General features: G+C 36.8%; 2 protein-coding genes across 2 annotated transcripts in view; one reads left to right on the top strand and one right to left on the bottom strand.

Moving 5' to 3' along the window:
* Window positions 1-21,732, top strand: part of LOC113226464 (N-alpha-acetyltransferase 40) — a 35,872-nt gene that overhangs the window by 4,389 nt on the left and 9,751 nt on the right. The window lies entirely within an intron of this gene.
* LOC113226463 (UDP-glucuronosyltransferase 1-1-like) lies at window positions 1,341-20,605 on the bottom strand. Its single transcript, XM_026459093.1, has 6 exons — window positions 20,386-20,605; window positions 7,997-8,467; window positions 7,750-7,920; window positions 3,533-3,764; window positions 2,117-2,336; window positions 1,341-1,730 (listed from the first exon to the last, which is right to left on the bottom strand). Exons 1-6 carry the CDS (start codon window positions 20,566-20,568, stop codon window positions 1,373-1,375), a joined length of 1,635 nt encoding a protein of 544 aa, XP_026314878.1. The 5' UTR covers window positions 20,569-20,605; the 3' UTR covers window positions 1,341-1,372.

Genomic DNA, 21,732 nt, shown 5'->3' with positions numbered 1-21,732 from the left:
GAGTCTCGTCATGTTGGCGGCTCTATTCTAGTCCTCGTTACAAGGGTTATGTACAGTAATTATTGGGTTAGTGTGCGAGTCGCACAAGGCCCCCGGAAAGTGGGTTTACATTAAAAGCTCAAGGGTTTCTGTCGTAGAAGTCGAGAAAGTCTCATCAGGCTTTTTTAACCTGCTTGATGGGAATTCGCTCCTTGTTACAGTTGATTAGGGCCTTCAGGTCTCCCATTCATTTGTTAGCTTGGCCCTATTGCAGAGTTCCAATTTTCTCTCTTAGCTTTCTCAGTTTGGCATTCCACTACGGATCCTTCCTATTGAAGGGCCAAATCTTCGGCGGGCAGCTTTCCTCAAAAGCACTAATGATACTCCTGGAGGTGACCTCAACAGCTAACACTAGACACATCATATGGCACATCACTATATAAAGAGTGTTTCATTTTTGTGACTTAATGTAACCAGTCTGGGAATATTATATGTTCTTAAAAACAATCTTATGAGACGCACTGTATTACTGCAACCAATAATTTGGTTTAATGTGGTCTCTACTGATTACGTCTTGAACCAATATTCACAGGCCTTAAGAACTATGGGCGTCTCAACAGGATGAAGAATGTGGCTGCCCAGGAGGGAGTTTAAAATAGTCCTCAGAGGGCAATGAGCATAGGGGATGGAGAGTTTGGTCCGCATTACGATAGAATCTTCAGTCTCTGATCTTGCTTGAGGTTAGACATCGGTTTGTTTAAACCAGTGTCTCATGCTTTGTCTGAAGGTTATTCCTGCTCCACAAACGGTACAGGCGCTGTACTGTTTGATGATGTAGGCATTAATCAGGGCTCGACTACAAAAACAACTATATTATATCTATTTGTAACATGCTACAGCATTAAAAATTACAAATTATGATTAATTCTAGCCATGGGCCAAGTTATATACAGTTAAAAAAAGGGAGGTGATCAGAGCTGATTTTTTTTTCATGAAATTCACTATTGCAAATGTATAATTGGATTATGTCCAGAAATTAACGTCTTTCGACAGAAATGGTGATGGTGGTGGATTGTGAACACCACTTCGAGCCAAACCACCATAGAATGAAAGTTTATAGAATTTTATAAAATCCAATTATTTTTATCTAATATGTCCATTCCTTCATTGTTCAAATAATGATTAAATTACAATTCAATAATCATTTTTATGTTCAACAAGACTCGTCTAACATTAATATTCATTACGATGATACTGATGAAGCAGAATGGATACATAAAAGCCAAACAGGTTTTTAAATACATTTTATTTTCATAAATATCTTACACACAATTATTTACACCTAAATTATTATAATACAAAGTTTTTGTTACCTACTAATTTTTGGCACTGGTCAATTCGTTTTCACTTTATACTTCCACAGAAGACAAAGGAATAGACTAACGTTTTTTCTAAATATTTTAGTCTCGAACACTAATTTTTTTTCGAAAGGCCACCATTTGATACATCTCGTACATAAATACCTAAATAACGTGTGTAGGATAAAGAGCGTCATTAACGTGATTGCTATACAAAGTATTACTACATCTAAAAGTAAATATTGGGGTAGTGGCAAGTCAAGAACTGGAGACCGCAGATGCGCAGCCCCTTTATGTCTTAACACGTACTCTATCCAATACACGCCCATATCTAGCGGAGACATTGGTCTATCAAGAAAGATATCTCGCAACTTCAAAGAGTTTTCTGTGTACCTGAAAGATAAATACAAAAATCTATGAACTCAATTATTTATCACACAACAAGGGTCATTAGGTTATCTTTGTAGAGGGTATTTGATAGTCTGTAAACTTTATTGTTAATTAACAGATAGAAGACATAATAACATTTTTATAAGCATACAAACTATAATAACAAATGAGTTGTTCGACATCCGAAAAGAGTAAACAGATGTTAATAGCCATAGGGAAAAAACATGCAACCTACTCTATTTCGTACATTACACCGAAGTGTCCTTGCTGTACAGCACTTTGGGAACTAAGTCTCATATATACATAACATTTAGGCTGTCTACGCAACAAGATTGTGCAGTATGCAGTAAATTAATCTGTAGAAAAAAAATTGCAAAATGTAGACTTACTTTGGATTTCTTAGTAAATCACTAAGAGTTTCGGTCCAGGATTCAACGGTGCTATCTCTTAGAATGATAGTGCGAGCGACCCCACGGTCACTCATGGCGTGGGCATTAAGTGCCTGGTCGGCGTATAATGGCACCACCAACATAGGCACCCCACACGCCACCGTCTCCTGCGTCCCCAAAAGACCACCGTGTGAAATAAATAGCTTCACATTCGGATGACCTGCAAAACGTAAACACAATTTATCTTAATATTAACTAGAGGTGGTCGTTATTACAACAGCAGATTACTTAATGAATTATTCTTACGAAATGTATTTAATAACTCATTATCGAACAACTGTCTGAACTGCTGCTATTATACTCATTCTGCTGTTGCGGTTGCGTCGCGCAAGCAAGCAAGTATGCAATAACCAATAGGCAGCAAGAGAGAAATGGCGCTAATCAAGTGATTGGACGATGCTATGATTTGCTTTCTCGTTTTATATTTTATTGTTACCTACTTATTATCGTATTGTTATTATAAGTCACATATTTGAAACTACGATTTTGTGCTTTATGCAATTGGAATAATGCCGATTTTAATATTCGATGTCGACAGGCAGTTGATATCAATCAATTTAAATACAACTGGTGCCGAAAACAGCCATTTTATTTTGGTTTATTGAGCTACATATAGCTTTATAACAGTAGCAGATTTGATTTTATTGCGTGAATCGCGGATAACCATCCATTATCCGCAATTGAATCGCGAATAGGTTACACAACAGTGTTGACGTTGTGTTCCCTGGGTCATTGAGTCGAAAATTACAAAACTTACTATTTTGTCTGCAACTTTTATTACAGGTTTGTTTTTGATTAAAAATTCTAACTGTAAAATATATTATATACGCCTAAATCCTACTAATAAGTAAAGTTAGTACGCTCAAGAAAAATCAAGCTATAACCAGTAATTTATTGATTTAATTTTGTTTGCACCATATCTAAGTTATTTTTTGTCTAATTTGGGTGCGTTCGTAAACAATTTAGATTTACCATAACAAATATAGTTGGATTGCCTCAAAATTTTCAAAAATTTTCGAAAATTTCGTAGCAACAAAAATTACTTACGTATTACGCGAGAAATCAAAAGTTACGAAAAATGTAAAAAAAAACCAGCAGAATAACAGGTTTTCTGATAACATTTACAATAAGTTGTCAAGTAGCATAACACTCTATTTAATTAATGACAAACAGCTGCTTTCGCCATGTGAAATTAAAATTATTCAATAAAATGATGAATATCAATTAGAGCAACTGGCACAAAAATACTTTACAACAAAAAACTTTTGTTAAATATCGACATTACGTTAAAATTACAATAACGTGTAAGCCATCGCATTTTAATGCTCGTTGTCTGTAACTAATTCCTATACTTACAAAGGGTAGCATATTGTGGTATCCACTCCATGGTATAAACGTTGTCAGGGACGGTGATATTTCTTGAAAGCAATCCCCTGTTCATCTTGATAAGCACAATCTCGGAAAACCGCGATAGTGCCTCGAAAATGTTCACAAGAGTCTCGCTAGGGATTGTTTCGATACGGGACATAGATCCGAAGCTCCAGTAGATCACTCCTTCGTTAGACGCGTCCAAAAGCGCTTTGAGATCCTGATGTAATAATACAATTTTTGTATACATAAACGATAATAAAGATATGTCTTACATAATAAAATAAAAGAAATGTCTTATCTTTTGAAATTGAGGTAAAGGAACTTCTAGTTACATAGTTCAAAGTTTATTCAATTAGCCACGCGCTATCGGAAATAAAAATGCGATTTCTTATATTGCAAACAAGTAGGCCGTCATTTGTTTACATTGAACAAACCTTTGATCAGGATTCGAGATAGTTTCTCGTAATTCGGCAATTACGATTTGATTCATTTGACATTATCGCGCGTGTCAGAGGGCCCGGGGTCCTGAGTCCCGTTACAACTAATAAGTAGGTTAACTGCCTAATATTATTTGCACGCCGTCTGAGATAATCGCTCAGTCAAAACTACTCCACTGTGCGGCCGGTGAAATTATTTTTTTTTTTAATTTATTTATTTAAACACTTTATTGTACCACAAAGTAAATTACAAATTTTCAGAAACAATATAAATAATTGTTTACAAAGGCGAGCTTATCCCCTACAGAGATTTCTTCCAACTAACCTTTGAAAATCTCAGAGGAAAGTTGGTTTTTGGGGTGGCACCAAAAATAGATAAATAAAGAAATGGAATATGCTATACTCAATAAATACACAGATAAATTTATTACATCAAATGTACGTACGAATACATATATATTACGTAATGTTGATACATTAATACATACAAAAACTATTATAAAATTAATGCATAAAATAAAAGTATAAATAAATATATCAAATGTTAATAAACATTTTCATAAGCTCTAACATGTGGAGTCTGAACAATCCCAAAACTTCAAAAGAGCACCCTTGAAACCCCGGACCGAAGGTGACTATCTGACCTCGACCGGGAGAAGGTTCCACATACGGGCAGCATTTGCTGTGAACGAGTACGTATATTTTTTTGGGAACTGTGTTGTGGAAAGACGAGGGACAAATTGGTGCTAGAACGCAGGTGGTCACCCATAGTATGACGGTATTGAAAACGCTCACGTAGATGGCTAGGTGAAGTGGGATGGAACAGGATTTTATAGAGGAAGCATAAAATGTGAGCATTTCTACGTAAACGAATAGGCAACAACTTCAACTCATCTCTAAACTTGGAAATATGGTCGTACTTTTTCAATCCAAACACAAATCTGATACATTGATTTTGTAGTCGCTCCAATTTATTAAGAAGGTCCTCCGAAAGATCAAGATAAGCGACGTCATCATAGTCCAGAAGAGGAAAAAGAAGAGTGCGTATGAGCATAAATTTGGTAAACAGAGGAAGAAAGTACTGCAGCCGCTTGAGGGAATGAAGTAATGCAAAGATTTTACGACTTACATTAGCGATATGCTTCGACCAAAAAAGTGTCTGATCCATTATGATGCCCAAATTTTTAACTGAAGTGGAAAAAGGAATTATGTCATTAATAAAACAACTTTAGGGACGCTGCGCTGGTAGGATTAATCGAAATCAAGAACTTCTTCTGTCACATTGCGGCGTAAAAAGAAAATTCCATAGAAAATGTTCATACTTGACGAAAATATATAGCACAGCAGATTTTTATTTCATTTCTCTTGAGTAGTTCCTATAGTAAAAGTTTGTTAATGAGTACCATTGTACACGTCGCGCGGCGGCGCACAGTGGGCCCAAATTGATAATCCTTAGACATAGGAATAACTTGTGGAGTATTGAGCGAATTTTCTTTTATGTGATAGATAATAACATTCTTAACAACTTTTAATCTTGTATAATTTCTTGAAAAGTTGATAGTTTCGGAGAACAAAATAATAATTATTTTATTTTTATCTCAAAATATACGAAAATGTTCCATTCCTGCTAACTTTTATTCTTATGTAATTTCTTGAAAAGTTTTGAAAAATTTCTTGAATAATTTTTAGATCTTTTTGTTTCGAGAAATAAACATTTTAATTTTTATCTCGAAATGTAGGAAAATGTAATGTGTGTGGTTTATTTACAGTATAGGTCCAATTATTCTCTATCAAGAAAAAAATAAACCATCTGCAAGTACTTGCGACGTTATGAGTAAAAAGGTGGCAAAATTGTACATTTGTTATTTATTTTTTAACACAATATACTAGTTTCTGCTTAACTTTCGTGTTATTGTTATAACATTCTCTAAATTGCACTCATATTTATTTTTCTTTAGTCGTAAATAAACGTAAAATTACATAAAAAAGTTAGCAATTTTGCCGGACCTTTACTTACAAAGACGCAAGTACATGCAGACGGATTATTGTTTCCTTCTTTCTTTTCTACATAGAGAAAGATTAGACTATACTGGAAGTAATCCACGCACATTACATTTTCGTATATATTCGAGATAAAAGATAAAATGTATATTTATCCATACAAATTTATTTTTTTCTCCGAAGCTATCAATTTTTTAAGAAATTATACAAGAATAAAAGTTGTTAGGAATGTTATTATCTATCACATAAAAAAAAATTACCTCGATACTCCACAAGTTATTCCTATGTCCAAGAATTATCAATTTGGTCCCACTGTGCGGCGGGCGCGCACACATACAAGCCGCGTGACGACGTTTGTATGGAGTTACCATACTTGTGTTATTATATTAAGTGAGTACTATCTACATTATAGGGTATGATGTGATTTAAATATCATTCTGCATAATTATGTAATTAACAATGAAGCATCATAAATTTGCCAGACAATTACATCAATTATCTCAATCTGGGAAATTCCCCGTAATCGTAATAGATACCACAAATTAATGTCAAACTAAAAATCGCACCTAGAATACTCAGATCATAATCAATTTAACGTAAAAATAACGTCTGCTAAATCAAGTCAACTAAGCATTTCTCACCAGGCACCTCAAACGTTCTCCCAAGTAAGCTGTCACCGAAAAAAGTTACTTCCTGTTAAAGCGCGTGCCAAATTGAACACAAAATGCATGCAGGTCTAATTCACCACGTGGTACGTACTCGTACATTGTAAATTCGACCGATAAACGAAAACATTATAAATTATGTTCCAATTTACACGTGCCGTAATGTCTATAACGATATCTCTTTGGGTCCCTGATTTAATCATATGTATCAAATTTAATTATTGATTTATTGCTTAATGGCATTCGTTTTATACTGTTAGTCGTACCGTATTTCCTTCCAGTTGTAAATTACGTATGTCAAAGACATGGTCGGGGTGTCCCACTATGTGTAAGATATGCACAATGCATTCCGCATAGCGCTACGAGAATTGATAACGTTATCATCATTGTTTGTTACACTTTTCATAAAAAGGGACATCAATCACAGTAAATGAGATGGTATTGTTAATCAAAGACAATGGAAACTTTACGTAAATTAACCATTATAATGATGACCACATTTTATTATCTGTTCTGAAAACAGGGAAAACACTACCTATCTATTGCGAAAATTCAGTGCATACTAATCTACGATGTTACATGATTACATGTTTAACTGCCTCCGTGGCCGAACGGTTGCCATGCCGGACTTACACGCAGAGGTCCCAGGATCGATTCCCGGGCTGGGAGAAATATTTGTATGGCCTACAATTATTTCTCTCGTGAGTTTGGGTGTAATTTGTGGTTGTCTATGTGTATGTCCATGGCACCGGCAACACAGGGTTTCCCTAGTGCGGGGCTATGTTGAATGTTTGCGTTACTTTACTTTACATAGGCTATCATGATAAACAAAATATAGGCTTTATTCAATGTTATAAGTCATAACGTTTCGTACATGCAGAGGTTGGAACGTCTATACGAAAGTCTCTGGTAGTTGCATCGCTGCTTAAAATCGTGACCTATGAGGGCATAACAAGTGAACTTACGTACTGTCCCCACCAATTCTTGTCTATGGCTAAGTTCGCCGCGCGGAATAAGTGGAATGTTGATTTTACTTTGACCTAGTCTGTTGGCGTTTGACCTAGGTAGACACGAGTAACGTATAAGTAACTTAACTTACTTTTTGCAATTTCTGTGACTCATCCAAATGAAGTCCACCGACTTCCACTAAAGCAGGCACTAAAGGTCGAACTTCGTTGATGCTGAAGTGACTATTGGATAACACCAAACTGTAGTTTTGGGCTAGTGTTTCCAGTTTTAGACCGGGACCAAACATACGATCTGCTATTGCCTGAAATATAATTAATTGTTGTAGATACGTTATATACTTATTCTGAAATATCTCTACTTTCGTTTGCAATTCCTACCTGGGATGGAATTTGTGACATGTATTTATATAATATCTTCGACCAAATAACAGCAATTGTATTGGAAAATCGTTCCCAGAGATTCATTCGTTGTCCATAACCCATCATATAGGCTGGTACATAAGAAGTTGCCTCTGGGTTGCCAAGTTGTTCGTTCACCCATGGTAAGGGAACACTTGAGAGCAACCCTACTACAGGAGCTTTGAACCTTTGACCGAGCGGCAAAAAGCATTCACTTCCGAACACTTCTACTATAACCATGTCAAAGGTTACTGAGGAATTAAGCAGAGCCTTTACAGAGGGCAGTCTTGAAACGGTTTCACACGCATGAACGCATTCTTTCATAATTTCTTCCAAGTTCCGGACAAAATCTGGTTTCAACGAATGGTAATGTCGTTTAGTGAGATTGTTGGTGATTTCCGGTATTGTTCCAGCAAGACTTATTTCCTCTACATTGGGCGGCGGATTTTTCTGTAAATAAGATAAATAATTTAATTTAGTGTAACACGTGTAACATCATCCTATTATATGTATCGTGTTTTGTTTTGTTGCCGAACGCTAATATAAATCACGTGATCAGACATGGGTAATCTAATGATTTCATTTCTTTCGCCTTTCATTGTTGAATTTAAACTAATGTTTATAAAATCAATGCTAATGTTTCATGCTTTGTCAAAGCGTTGTTAAATATTTTGGGGACAACGGGACTCGAATCTTAAAGACTATCCCGCTCACAGCGGGACGTCAGGTCAGGGTATGCATAGATCAGACACGAGATGAATAAACAAACTTTTTGATATATGATATGATAACTTTAAAATGTAGCATCAGAAAGTGCATAAATATTAATTTGATGTGCAAACAGCGGGCCAAACCACGCGTGCCGTCTGATAACACCAGTGGACAACCATCAGACGTGGGGTGAAGGGGCACTTACGATACTACTTCTGATTGATAGTACAGCGCAGCTGATGCTTGGAAAATGGAACAATGTGTAAAGAAATTTTATAAATGCAATTCGTTTACTTTTATTTGATGAAACTCTATTCTTACTTTTATATTCATCGACCTTGCAGGCGACGCTTTAGACCGTTAGTGCACTACACCCAGTGCTGGATAGTTTTTGAATTACTTGTATTTAAAATACTATTACGTACTTTGTATTTCAATTACCGCGTAAAATGTATTTTGTAAATGGTATTTCAAGATATTTGAAACACCAGTTGCAATACATCTTACGTGGTACCTAATGTATTTTGTAGTTGATATTTCAACTAATTATTTCCGTAGTATTTAAGTATTGTATTTTAAATGCACTCCGTTAAAGATTTTTTGTATTTCGTATTTTAAATACATTTACATTTCAAGTACACAAGTATAAGAAACTATTTTGTAATTTATATATTTTTTTAATTAAAACATGCATGTAAGCATGTATTTTGCGCAGCCCTCTTGCGTCGACATAGGTTAGGTGTCCGCAACCTTGTTCCGGGGCATCTCCGTGTAGGTCGCCCCCCATGATTAAGGGGGCGATGGTGTAGGGGTCCGCCCAAAGGCGGACCAGCACCACCGGAGTCGCGGTAGCATCTGAAAGGGACCCCGCGGCTCCGGCGCCAGGTGCGCGCAGGAACATCGTGAGGTTTTTAGTGGGTATGCTCTTGGGGATCGACATAGTCCTCAGGAGAGAGTCCCACATATCCCCGCCGTCTCCCAGCGGCGGGGAATGCGTAACGCATTTTCCTCACGATAATAAAAAAAAAAAAGGTGTCCGCAACCTAACCTATATCGGCCGCAAGACGTCGCCTCTGGAAGCGTATCGGAAAGAACACAAACTGGTATACGAAGTATAGATTTCTGTTTCGGCCCGATAAATATTATCGGATCGGAATAATAATAATAATGTGTCAGGCACACAGTTGTCAGCGACCACACCAGTTGCCTGGTCTCAAACTAGGAAATTCCCTGTACTATGAGTACCACAGCAACGGAATTCACTATGGGGCACATCCCAGAACATCCAGACCAGAGCCTATTAGAAAAAGGCATTTGCCAATTTGGTCCTCCTTGTTCAGCGCACATAGTATAAACCTTTGGGCAATCGAGGACGTCAGTAGTGTACAAATGAACTTAAGTAAAACCTCGAGAGAAAATTATATTTAATACAGTGAGCGTAGCTTGTTGGAATTCGTGGAGAGCACTCGCGACTACAATCATGGGAGCTTTATTTTGAAATTTCTACATGTTCTGATCAACCTTGTGAGAGGTGTTGAAGCCAAAATTATATTGCGTCTATTTTATTTAAGTACATGTTGTAGCAGTACGTTTCACGAGGAATTTATGGAAGTACGAGCAGAAGACGAACAGATAGTACAATTCACAAAATGTTTGATGAAACTATGCAATGTAAAGTAAATAAAATAAACTTTAATTTTTTTTAACAACTCACTGACACAACTGTTATTTTGGTAGCCCATAGTAACCACACTTTTGTTTAAATTTGTAACATAAATGTCTGATTTAATTCATATAATTCTTTCTCAACCACGTAAAAGGTTTGAGCAAGTATGAAGTAAACTCGAAACTTTTATAAACTATTATAATATTTTTAAAAAACGTTAATTGAAACGTAACTTATATTAATATTTGTTTAACCACTGGTAACAGTGGTCAAACTTTCGTTGCGTTGTGAAATAAAAGGAGAAATGAAAAGTAATTGGATGCTATTTTGGGATTTAATAATATTGTTATGAATAGAATTTCATCTAGTCGATTATATTGAAGACAATATCTTGAGTGAACACTTTTAAAAAGTTTACCTTGCATTATATTTACTAGCATTGCAAACGATGGCAAACGGTGATAAACGCGATAAAATCGATTTAATAAGTGTTTGCTAGGAATTTCATCCCGGGAATCTCGATCTCGAAAATGTCGAGTCTGGCCATTTTTTCTTTAGTTAATAGCTTGAATTGTCATGAAACGCATACCTTAATTTCATATCTATTATCATTATCAACGATAGAATTACATCAAGAAGTGACGACTTTCTGCAAATTATTATTAAATTATTATTATTTAAATGTACATAGGAAATTATCACAGTCAGTTTTTTATATCAAAGATTTATGGGCATAGCGTCTTCACAAACGACTTAATCCCCATACTGGATAAATCTTCTTTTTTAAAATATATAATGATACTTAACTAGAACTAATCCAGTTAATGGCGAACAATTGACATATGTTAATGCATTGTAACCATTGACTTACAATTATATTGTTACACAAATCATTATAAGCACTTATGTAATTTCCTGTAAATACTATCCACGTGATATGCACATTTCACTGGTGACATATAAATCTGTTTTAAAACAATGAAACTAAAATTCGAATCCAACCGGATCTAAGGATTTTTTTTTTGTGTTCCATCTTTGTATTAATAATTATAATTATAACAAACTACTAGAGTAATTTCACAAAAACTATTTTTTTTTATAATACCAAGTGATGGCACGAACAAGTCGTGTGCCTGGTGGTAATCGACACAGTCTGTCTATAACAGTTGCAGTGCCACTCAGTGCTTTAAATCACAAAGGTCTGAAGAGCAGAGATAAGTAAGGTGGCAGTGCTTCCATGGACGTACTTCTTTCACAAGGAGCTTTTACTGCTACTAAAATATAGCATGTTAGTAAATATCATGGTGTAAAACATTGTGATATTCAATAACTCCATATTAGGTAGCTATAAAGGTACCTGGCTGAGTGAAGAAAAACTTTCGTAGATTTGTCATATATGGCCGCAAAAAAATCGCTAAAAAGCAAAAACAACGATCTGCAACAATTACAACGTACAACGATTCTCCAAAGCAACAGTAGCCACGTGTCCAGTTTTATTAAAAAAAGAAGCAATCATCCGCTTAGAGACACTTTGAGCGATGGATCGTATCTATAAAACTATGTTTCGTCACCTGTTACTATGTCCCACACCCAATTTGACGCCCTTTCGTTTAATCTGGGAGTCTACTTTCGATCTCCGTCCGATATCCGTCCGAAACAATTACTGCCAAATAAGCAATACTTGACCAAATCAAAAGACGCGTGATGCGAAAGAAGCTTCATACTTGATACTTGTCTTTTAATTTTGTCGAATATTACTTATTTGACAGTAATTGTTTCGGACGGATGTCGGACGGAGATCGAGAGTAGACCCCCAGGTAAACAATTGCAACAAGTGACGCCATTCGTTTTTTGAGCCTCAGTCAAATTGTGTGGAATCCACCGAGAAGACCCAAATGTTTGTGTAGTATTGATTGTATTTGACTCATGCCTATGCCTCAAGTCTATCAAGATGCTCGATCTCATGGTATGTCACATGCCTGTCTGTTTTGATCATACGGCGCACAGCATTGATGTTTTTGTTGTTCACAGCAGTGGACGGGCGACTATCACGAAATTCGTCACTGAGATTCACACGACCGCGTTTGAATTCTGCAAATTAACTATAAATAGTTGTCTTGCATGGTGCTTCATCTCCAAAAGCAGTTTAAAGCCGAGTGAAGCTCCACCGAGCTGTTAAATTACACTTAAAGTCGTGGAAAATCATACTACGAAAGTTTTCAGGAGTTAAATCCATGGTGATATAGATAACCAATTTCTAAAATGACGCCACAATGTAAAAACAAATGATAGTCCGGTGAAACAAACTGTATTCTACAGCCAAAGAGTTCCATTTTCAAATGTTATAATTACTTTTTAAATATTGTTTATGTAAGTGGCCAGTTCCGGAAACTTATAGTGCGCGCTAAGTACTTCGGTCCAGTTTGGACTATGGTTCCCAATCTATCATAGTATATGGTTATGGACAAGAACACAAAATTCTTGAAATAGGCAATATTATATCTATTTGAATTGAAAACGAATTTGAATACCTTCATTAGTGCGTTTTTAATTATATTTTGAGTTATTGATTCATAATATAATTTTAAAACGCTCAAAAAATAGACAAGTACACAAAACTACTATTTTTAGAGACAATGTTATTTCATTGAAAGCCAAAGGCGTTCAAAAGTGTACGTACGATTAAGTAATCGTCGAACTTGGAAAGATCAATCCACAATATAAACATACTCGAGACTGTCTTAAAATTAATTTGATTGTTTGTGTTTTTTAATTTATTTGTAATATTACAATATATTGCATTAAATTGGATAAGGGGTCGCACAGATAAAACTAATTAATTATTCAAACTTTAAACAAAACCAAAACTGATAAAAATATTGGCTCCTCAATTTTGTATAGGGAGACGGGGGCAGAGAGACAATTTTTTTCTGCGAATTTATAAACATTTTTTGCAATGACTAATTTGCAATATGGTCTCACTTTTTTAAGATTTGATTTATAATTTGTAGAAGAAGATAGAGGCAAGTAGATAGAGTGTAGTGATTAATTACGTCATCGATATTTGCGAACTTTTCTTATAATGGTTAGTTCTATTTATTTGATTTAACTAAAAGGAGTTACCTGATGTTATTATTTTCGGGATAAAGATAGAACTACGCCAATATAACTACTTGGAATGATTTTTTCCTACTAGTTGTATTATTATTGAAATATAATTGAATAGAATAACCGGGACAAAAACGTCTCAAGACGAAATAGAACTAGTGGGAATGAGGATAGATCCCACCGTTTGAGTTGTATTATTTTGTAGACGATTGTTTACGAATGTTCAAAGGTCAATGAACGCGGGTTTTTGAGCCTAACGCTTTATGTTTAGTTACCTAACATTGTATCACCCAATTATTTTAAACATCTTTGCATTAAAGTTTAACAACATAACGATAATTATCATATGAATGACCGCTCGGCCCTGGCATTGGCGACTCCAGCTATTGACTTTTTTTACTATCACGATGTTATGGCATGCCTTATATCTTAGATTCTGTTCGTAGTGGTTGCCATCCCTACGACTATTTATTTTATTCGCTCACAATGGAATTAATTTTTCACGCTGTTTGACTTGATAATATTGGCCGTTAGTGGTGACGCTAAGCGGCTTACCGTACTGCCAGCGTAGTACGGTGGACAATTAATTATTATTAAAATTCTGTATTATAAATTGTACTATAAGACACATGTGAAGCGTACATTGCTTATTAAAAAAGTGACAGTTTGTGTAGCCAGCAATGTACGTATAAGAAATATAATTCACTCGTTCGAACTGAAACCTAGTATTTGCCATTTAGCCTATATAGTAGGTACGAGATTTTAAGATCGAATTATGTAAGGATTGCATACAATACTTTTTCTACGAATAAATAAAATAATGAAACACAACCAATATTTAATGTATATTTTGATAATAATCTATGACAATAAACGTATTTTTTTAATAAATTTTATCTCATTTAATAGGGTAGGCAAAGGTTCCACCATACAGCCAATAAATGTTGAAGATTGTGCTCTGTGCGTTCATTGTCGTGAAGAAATAAATAAATACATAAAGTAATTCTGGGGCTACGTCAGCGAATATTCATTACAGTTTTACAAAGCATTTGTAGTTTTGTTTTCCTGTAAGGTATTGTGTCTATTTATCTGTACTTAAGGTCATTTGAAGAGAGGGGGCGCATACAACAAACTTCATAGCGACACTCTTATTTTTCGTGCAGTGCATACTATCGGTATTTACATTGATAACAAATATTTCGCGTCTGAGGTGCATTTGAGCCGGATACAATAACAAAGCACGGTCATATCAAGAACATGAAGAGTTCGCAAACATAAGGATCACGGTAAAGTTATTTCCAATAGACTTCTAAAAAATATGTTACGTATTCCTAGTAGAGATGATATTAACTGCTATATTCGCATAGCACGCTAAATGCTAAATTTTTATAGCGCGCTATTTAAAGTGCTAAAATTATAGTTTTTAGCAGCTCAAGGTCGTGTGATAATGTAACGAATGGAAAGAAACGTGAAATAGTTGACGTGCGCTAACTTGTTAAGTATAGCATCTATGGTCTATCTATAGAATAGTTTACAGTTTTTTATGGTTACTTACGATCGACTTCATTTGTTTTGTAACTATTACATAATAAGGTGGTTACAGGTTATAGACGATAAATCAGTGAGCTTCCCCTCATACTTTAACAATTTGCACAAAACTTTATACTGGTTATTTACAGTAAATTACACTCATAATAATTAATAATAACTCACGTACTCATACTTTCATATACAAATATTACAACGACTTATTAATTAAACAAACGCTAAAGTAACTAAATAAATCTAAGTACTTAATTATATCTTCATTTAAATCGCTTCACCAGACGAAATGTTGCTAACGTTCCACCATTACCTCAAAATCGTATTAAAACGTAACCAACATTATAATTTATAACATAACTACAATTATAATACTAGCTAAGTGCTAAATATAGCATTAGCGCTTAGCGTACTCAAACGTGAAATTTAACATCAATAAACCAATCAGCTTATTTCGCGTTTCGCACCAAACGTTAAATGCTACAAATAATATGTGAAAGTATTTCAAGTTATTATTGTTTCAACCAATGACAAGAGCAGCGATTTTCAGATAGAATATAGTGTCGTCTATGAAATATTAAGGGAGATAACTCAGGACGAAGAAGGATTTTGTTTGTTAGCTGCGTAAGTAAAGCACGGATAGATTGATGGTATGGCATTGAAATATTGTAAAATTATGTCGCTAGATGGCATTTGGTTTAATTTTCTTAACGTACTCCAATCCAAAGTGAAAAAAGTTCGTTGTAATTTTAGCACCTTTATGTCTTTCAAATTATGATTGCTATAATTATTTTTTAACTTAACGTTATAATTTGCGCTATATATTATATTAACCATCTCTAATTCCTAGGGCGCTTGGTAAGTTGGTTGACGAGCCGCAGGCATATGTTTCAGAGTAGGACAAAATGTGAGTGTCACGAATTCCCTGCCTGCAGACTTGTTCCCTGAACGTTATAACTTGGACTTTTCAAGGCGAGAGTGAATAAGCATTATTTAGGTATGCATGCTCGACCTCATCGTCACTTTGCATCAGGTGAGATAGAGGTCAAATGCGTTCTTACATTTTATTAAAAAAAAGAATTTGAAATGTGACCTTGACGCCATTATAATGCTGGTCACTTTTCAATCAATTTGAGCACAGCGCATTTTTCTTTTTTTTTTTCTCAGTATGCAATTCACAATACATTTGTCTTTAAACTTTGGTCGCAAGATACTCCCTCTTTTCAAACGTTTGCAGCTTACGCTTCATTCAAAATATCGGGAGTAGTTAATTCAGAAAGACAAAAATGTTCCTTAACTTCGTAACAAGTTACGAAAATAACGGATTTTTTAAAGGACAGGGTCGACAGCACGTCAAGCTTGACACATAAACTGTCTCCGTGGCCGAACGGTTACCATACCGGACTGCCACGCAGAGGTCCTAGGTTCGATTCCCGGGCCGGGAGAAATATTTGTATGGCCTACAATTATTTCTTTCATGAGTTTGGCAAGTCTCCTAAGGCCTAAAAGATAAATTTTGAATTTTTATATGGGACAGGCGGTATTTCCCGGCACTGGCACAGTCGGCCGGGGTCAGAGACTCAGGTTCAAGAACGGCGAACAGCAAGCATTTGTGCTGAAAGCGACACGCCACAAAAATCCAACCGCCTCAAGCTGTTAGAACGGCTGACTGGAATTAACCCGTTTGCGGACAAAACAATTGAGATTAATTCAGTGGAGGCCATATCCCACATGTCGGTGATCTCGTGCCGGAAGTATCTCGATATGGCGAGATACTTCCGGCGTTTCTCGGTTTCGGCTTTCACGAGACCCTCATCATGCGGGATGGTAACGTCCACAAGAAATACCCTCGACTGCGATCGATCCAATATCACAATATCAGGCTTATTCGCAAGAATAGTCCTGTCCGTGATAATGGGTCGATCCCAATAGATTTTGGTGCGGTCATCTTCGAGTATTAACTCCGGTGAATACTACAAGTATTAGCAACTCTATAATATGGGTTGCCATATTATAGAGAGGTTGCTCTGTTGCACGAGGCCGTACTTCAGAGCGAGCTCTTGGTGTAATATTTTGGCTGCCTGGTTGTGTCTGTGCAAGTACTCAGTGTTAGCAAGAGCGGAACAACCGGAAACAATATGCCTAAGTGACTCTCCGGGAGGGCCACATACCCGACAAATGTCTACTGTACCGTCCTTTAGAATATATTTCCGATAGTTCCGCGTCTTGATAACCTGATCCTGTATTGCACAGACAAAACCTTCGGTTTCCCCAAAGAGGTTCCCGAAACGCAGCCAATGTAGGGATGCTTTACGGTCGATAAAGGAATCGTGGAGTACCTTAAAGAACCTCCCACGGAACTCCTTCTCTTTCCATAAGGACTCGCGGTCAGAGGCGCTAAGCACCACCGGGTCTCGCCATTCCTCTTTGGCCAACGATAAGGGAATTAGCCCTTTATCACATGTGACAACCTCCCCACGAATTACGTCATCCGTCATCGTCAAAAAGTATTTTCTGAGATTGCATATCTCGCGGTTGTGCTTGGTTTTGACACTTAATAGGCCTCTACCTCCCCACTTCCGCGGGATATACAATCTCATAACCGATGATCTCGGATGATGCATTCGGTGAGAGGTCATCGTCATGCGGACAGGTCTATCCAGAGCGTCTAATTCCGTCTGAATCCATCAGAGCACGCCAAATGTACATCAGAACAGGCATGACCCAGGAATTATAAGCTCGGATCTTATTAACGCCTGGCAAATAGCTGTTTAGCACATTTTTCAGGCGCCTATAAAAAACCTCGTACGCGCCGTGTTTTACGTCTGCTTCCTTCACACCGATGGTCTATGACATGCCCAGATACCGGTATGTTTCAGTCTCGGAGAGTACCCGCAGGTGATTGGTGCCAACATTAACGCCCACCGCACTCTTATCAATCCCAAGCTCCATCCTAACCGAACTACTAAAATCGTCGATGATTGTCAGTAGCTCCGTCAATCTGTCAGCTGTGGGGCCGTATAGCTTGAGATCATCCATATACAGCAGGTGAGGCATTCGTGGCCCACCTCTCCCAAACGAAAGCCTGCCCCCGACCTCTCTAATAGAGTACTCAGAAGGTTCAGGGCCAGGCAAAACCACAGTGGACTCAGACAATCGCCCTGGAAAATACCTCGCCTTATTTCTATTCGGTCATCCGCATCCATCATCCGCCGACCGTCAAGACTCAGGATAGTTCTCCAACGCCCCTTGCATTGCCTGAGGAAGTGTCGAACTGCACTATCATTTTTATACAGTTCGAGGACTCTCCAGAGCCATGAGTGGGGCACCGAGTCGAACGCTTTCCTGTATTCTATCCAGGCAGCGGAGAAATTCCGACGATTGCGTCTGACATGGCGATATTCCAGAATCGTATCTTTCAGACTACTCCTCAACGTTTCCAAATCCAGGGCGACAGTTCCCCAATCACTTTCAACACCACCCGTACCCGGCTGGTGAGCCTGTAGGTACCGAACTCGGTCCGCCAGGTTTTGTTCTGTGACGGTCAAAGTTGACTCCAGCCGAAGAAATTCGCGGTACATTATTGCTCGATAACTAGTCCGTCCGGTTCCCGAACCTGAAGCCCTAAAATAAGACCACATGGCATTTTTATTCATATCCATCGTCCATATAGACGTGAGTATATGGATCGTGAGTAGACTGGCCGGATGGTCGGGCCACTCTGCCGCGGCTGGGGTCCCGCATGCCCAGCCTCAGCTTCAGGCGCGCCCCGGCGATTACCCCCGGAAAGCGACTCTGTTCGCTCATCGTAACTATTGTGTTCCATCATTTACGATGAGCAATTTTACACCCGGGGCTTTCACACACTTACCCCAGGGAGACCGTTATTTACCCTATTTAACGCTGAGACATAATATTCACTGCGCCGTCCCATCAGTGGGCGATGAGGTCGTCACATCCCTACGCCTTTTTATTATTATTATTATAACATATAAATAAAACTTTTTGCCGCTTGCCATTTTTTCTATAATAATAATAATAATTAACTTGTCGTCGACCCCGTTTAAAATATATCTACTTTTGAATGTTGAGCACAGTTATAATTGGGCACAGATATGCCTACTGTATTAATTTTTAAACCTTTTTTTTTTCTATATTGTCTGTGTCTGATGTCTGTTATTGTGCCATAAATAAAAAATAAGAATGGTCCAATTTCTTCAACACTTAAACAAAATTAGAGAGAGTCGTCAAACACGTTTCATGTTACTTGTTTTGGTAAGTTACATGTAAATTATATATATTATATTATGTTACGCAATATCTATCGTAAAATAAACACAATTTATAATAATTTACATCAATTCATCAAATTCTTTACCCAATATTCTTAATAATTATTCCTATTATTCATAATTTATTTATAACTTTTTTACATTATATATTGCTGCGTTATTCCATATATAAAGAAACTCCTTGATAGTAAATTTTTAAATAGCATTTGTACAAATTAAAAATGAAAATTATTTTCAAATGTACAATTTTTCTCTCTCGAATGTAATTTTTTCCCGTTTTACATTGATTTAGCCATTGTCCAAATTATCAGATAAATAAAAACGGAACTTAAAACGTTGTCGTTTAAAGTTTAAACTAATTTTACTTATTATATGCTTAATGGTTCATTAATACTATTACGATAACAGTATGCCGTATTGTGTATTTAGCTACGGATGCGAGCGATTATTACATATACATTATTAAATAATAATTCAAGTAAGAGTTTTTCTTTTAAAGATATATCTACTTAATATAACGCGAAGCTGCTTTAAAACTCATCATGTATCTTTTTTTTAATGGAAATTGGTTTCTAAAAATAAACAAAAAATAGATTGCAATACAAATTGCAAGATTTGTAAAAGAGCTCCACAAAGGGGCTCTTTCTGAAACATTGACTACAGTTTTTTAGCACATTCACAAATATTTTGTATGACTATAGCACAAACTATTGTTGTATGTTTCTATCATTGAGAACACGAAATGTTGAGCGGGCGAGAATCATCATAAAGATTTCTTGAGCATACACTTTTCTCTCAGCTCAGAATTTTAGACAAACAAATAATATTTCAAAACGAAATTAGAAATGTTGAGCGGGCGAGAATCATCATAAAGATTTCTTGAGCATACACTTTTCTCTCAGCTCAGAATTTTAGACAAACGAATAATATTTCAAAACGAAATTAGTATTTGTATTCTTCTAAATTGCAAACTAATGCTATTATTATTATTTTTTATTGTCTTAATTTTTCTAATTTGACTCGGATTTGATCATTTTCGTGATACGTACCATGGGAAAATGCGATATGACGGTGAGTTGGTGGTGTTTCCTTGCTAAAGCTTCGACAAGCCTGCCGTACATAACGTAGTGGCTCCTGGTGTTAGTCGGCAGCACGGCAAGCAGGCGCGCCGCGTAGGCGTGGGTCGCGACGCACGTCAACACCAACCACCAATATTTCACCCGCGCCTGCATTTCGCTGCCGCCCGTTTCGGTGTGACTCGCGCCGCCGCCGACACTACAGCCCCAGCGTCCGCCCCGCGCCACGCAAAGATAAATGTTGACGTCACATGCTACAGCTCTGATCCACACGCTGCTGCCCTCACACGATGAAAGTAACCTTACTGTCATTCATTATTCGGTACGTAATCGTTATGTGAGTACCCTAAAACACGTTCAACATAGCGCTTGTGCAGCTGCTGAGAAGCGCTGTTCAGAGTAGGACTGCGGCGACATGTACTGTATAATGTTTACACGTGATGAGATCGTAGTCGCAGCTTGTTACGACAAATCGTAAGTTTATTTTAATTTTTAACGCAGTGAGTTATTATTTTCCGCATTGCGATTTGGTGTACTTTAGGGAAATTATTAATTTCTTTAAGCAGTCACCACACTTACCTGTGTACATGGAATCGCTTTAAGCGGTGGTGAGAAATACCTATATGTCCTCGTACTAAGAGCAATAAATTGTGCGCTCCGCGTCGTGAGGCGGTCCGAGCGGAAGCGCTTATTCCATGAACATAAAGCTTTTCCACACGAGCTCGAGCCGATTCCGCACTATGATAAATGTGGTGACAGTCAGAGACAGACAGGTGGAGATAGTCGACAGGTGTACCTGTTTTAGAACGTGTTATTTTATGCAAAACTAAGAAAAAAGTGTTGTTTTGTTCGCTTTACTAATTGTCAAAACAGCAAATATTATTAAGAAATAAAGCTATTACTATGAGTATGTTGTACACCAATCAATATATATATATTATAACAGCTTATAACAATAATACATATTTGAATACTTGCGGGTAGTAAACAAGCAGGCATGGCGTATGCATAGGTGAAGTTACTAAGACGTGTATCCTATAAACTAACTATGTTGTACATGCTTTTATTCTGTATCCATTTTTATTAATAAGTCATTTGTAAATGTACGTAATTATTTCACGAATTCGCAGCATGACTTTTCTGAAGATAATGCGAGAAAGGGCAGTCGTTAACCCCTCGCATTTATTATGTACTTAAATTGCTACAGTCGCTAGATAATATCGACGCTTGAAGTAATCGCTTGAGACTGTATACGGCCTCTTCTGATCTAAGTATCAACTAGATTAGAAGAGTATAGAAAAATATGGAAAATTCAAATAT

This window comes from Hyposmocoma kahamanoa, unplaced genomic scaffold (assembly GCF_003589595.1).
Source record: "Hyposmocoma kahamanoa isolate Upper Pololo Valley unplaced genomic scaffold, ASM358959v1 192, whole genome shotgun sequence".
NCBI classification, from domain to species: Eukaryota; Metazoa; Arthropoda; class Insecta; order Lepidoptera; family Cosmopterigidae; genus Hyposmocoma; species Hyposmocoma kahamanoa.
The sequence above is the reverse complement of the archived record's forward strand: the minus strand, read 5'-3'. Positions and strand labels throughout refer to the sequence as shown.

Excerpts from the sequence above, each read along its gene's own strand:
- LOC113226463 (XM_026459093.1), bottom strand. The coding sequence starts at position 20,568 with ATGCAGGCGCGGGTGAAATATTGGTGGTTGGTGTTGACGTGCGTCGCG. Across the intron at positions 2,337-3,532 it reads ACCACAATATGCTACCCTTT|GTCATCCGAATGTGAAGCTA; the intron begins GTAAGTATAGGA and ends TACGTTTTGCAG. Across the intron at positions 1,731-2,116 it reads GATTTACTAAGAAATCCAAA|GTACACAGAAAACTCTTTGA; the intron begins GTAAGTCTACAT and ends TTTATCTTTCAG.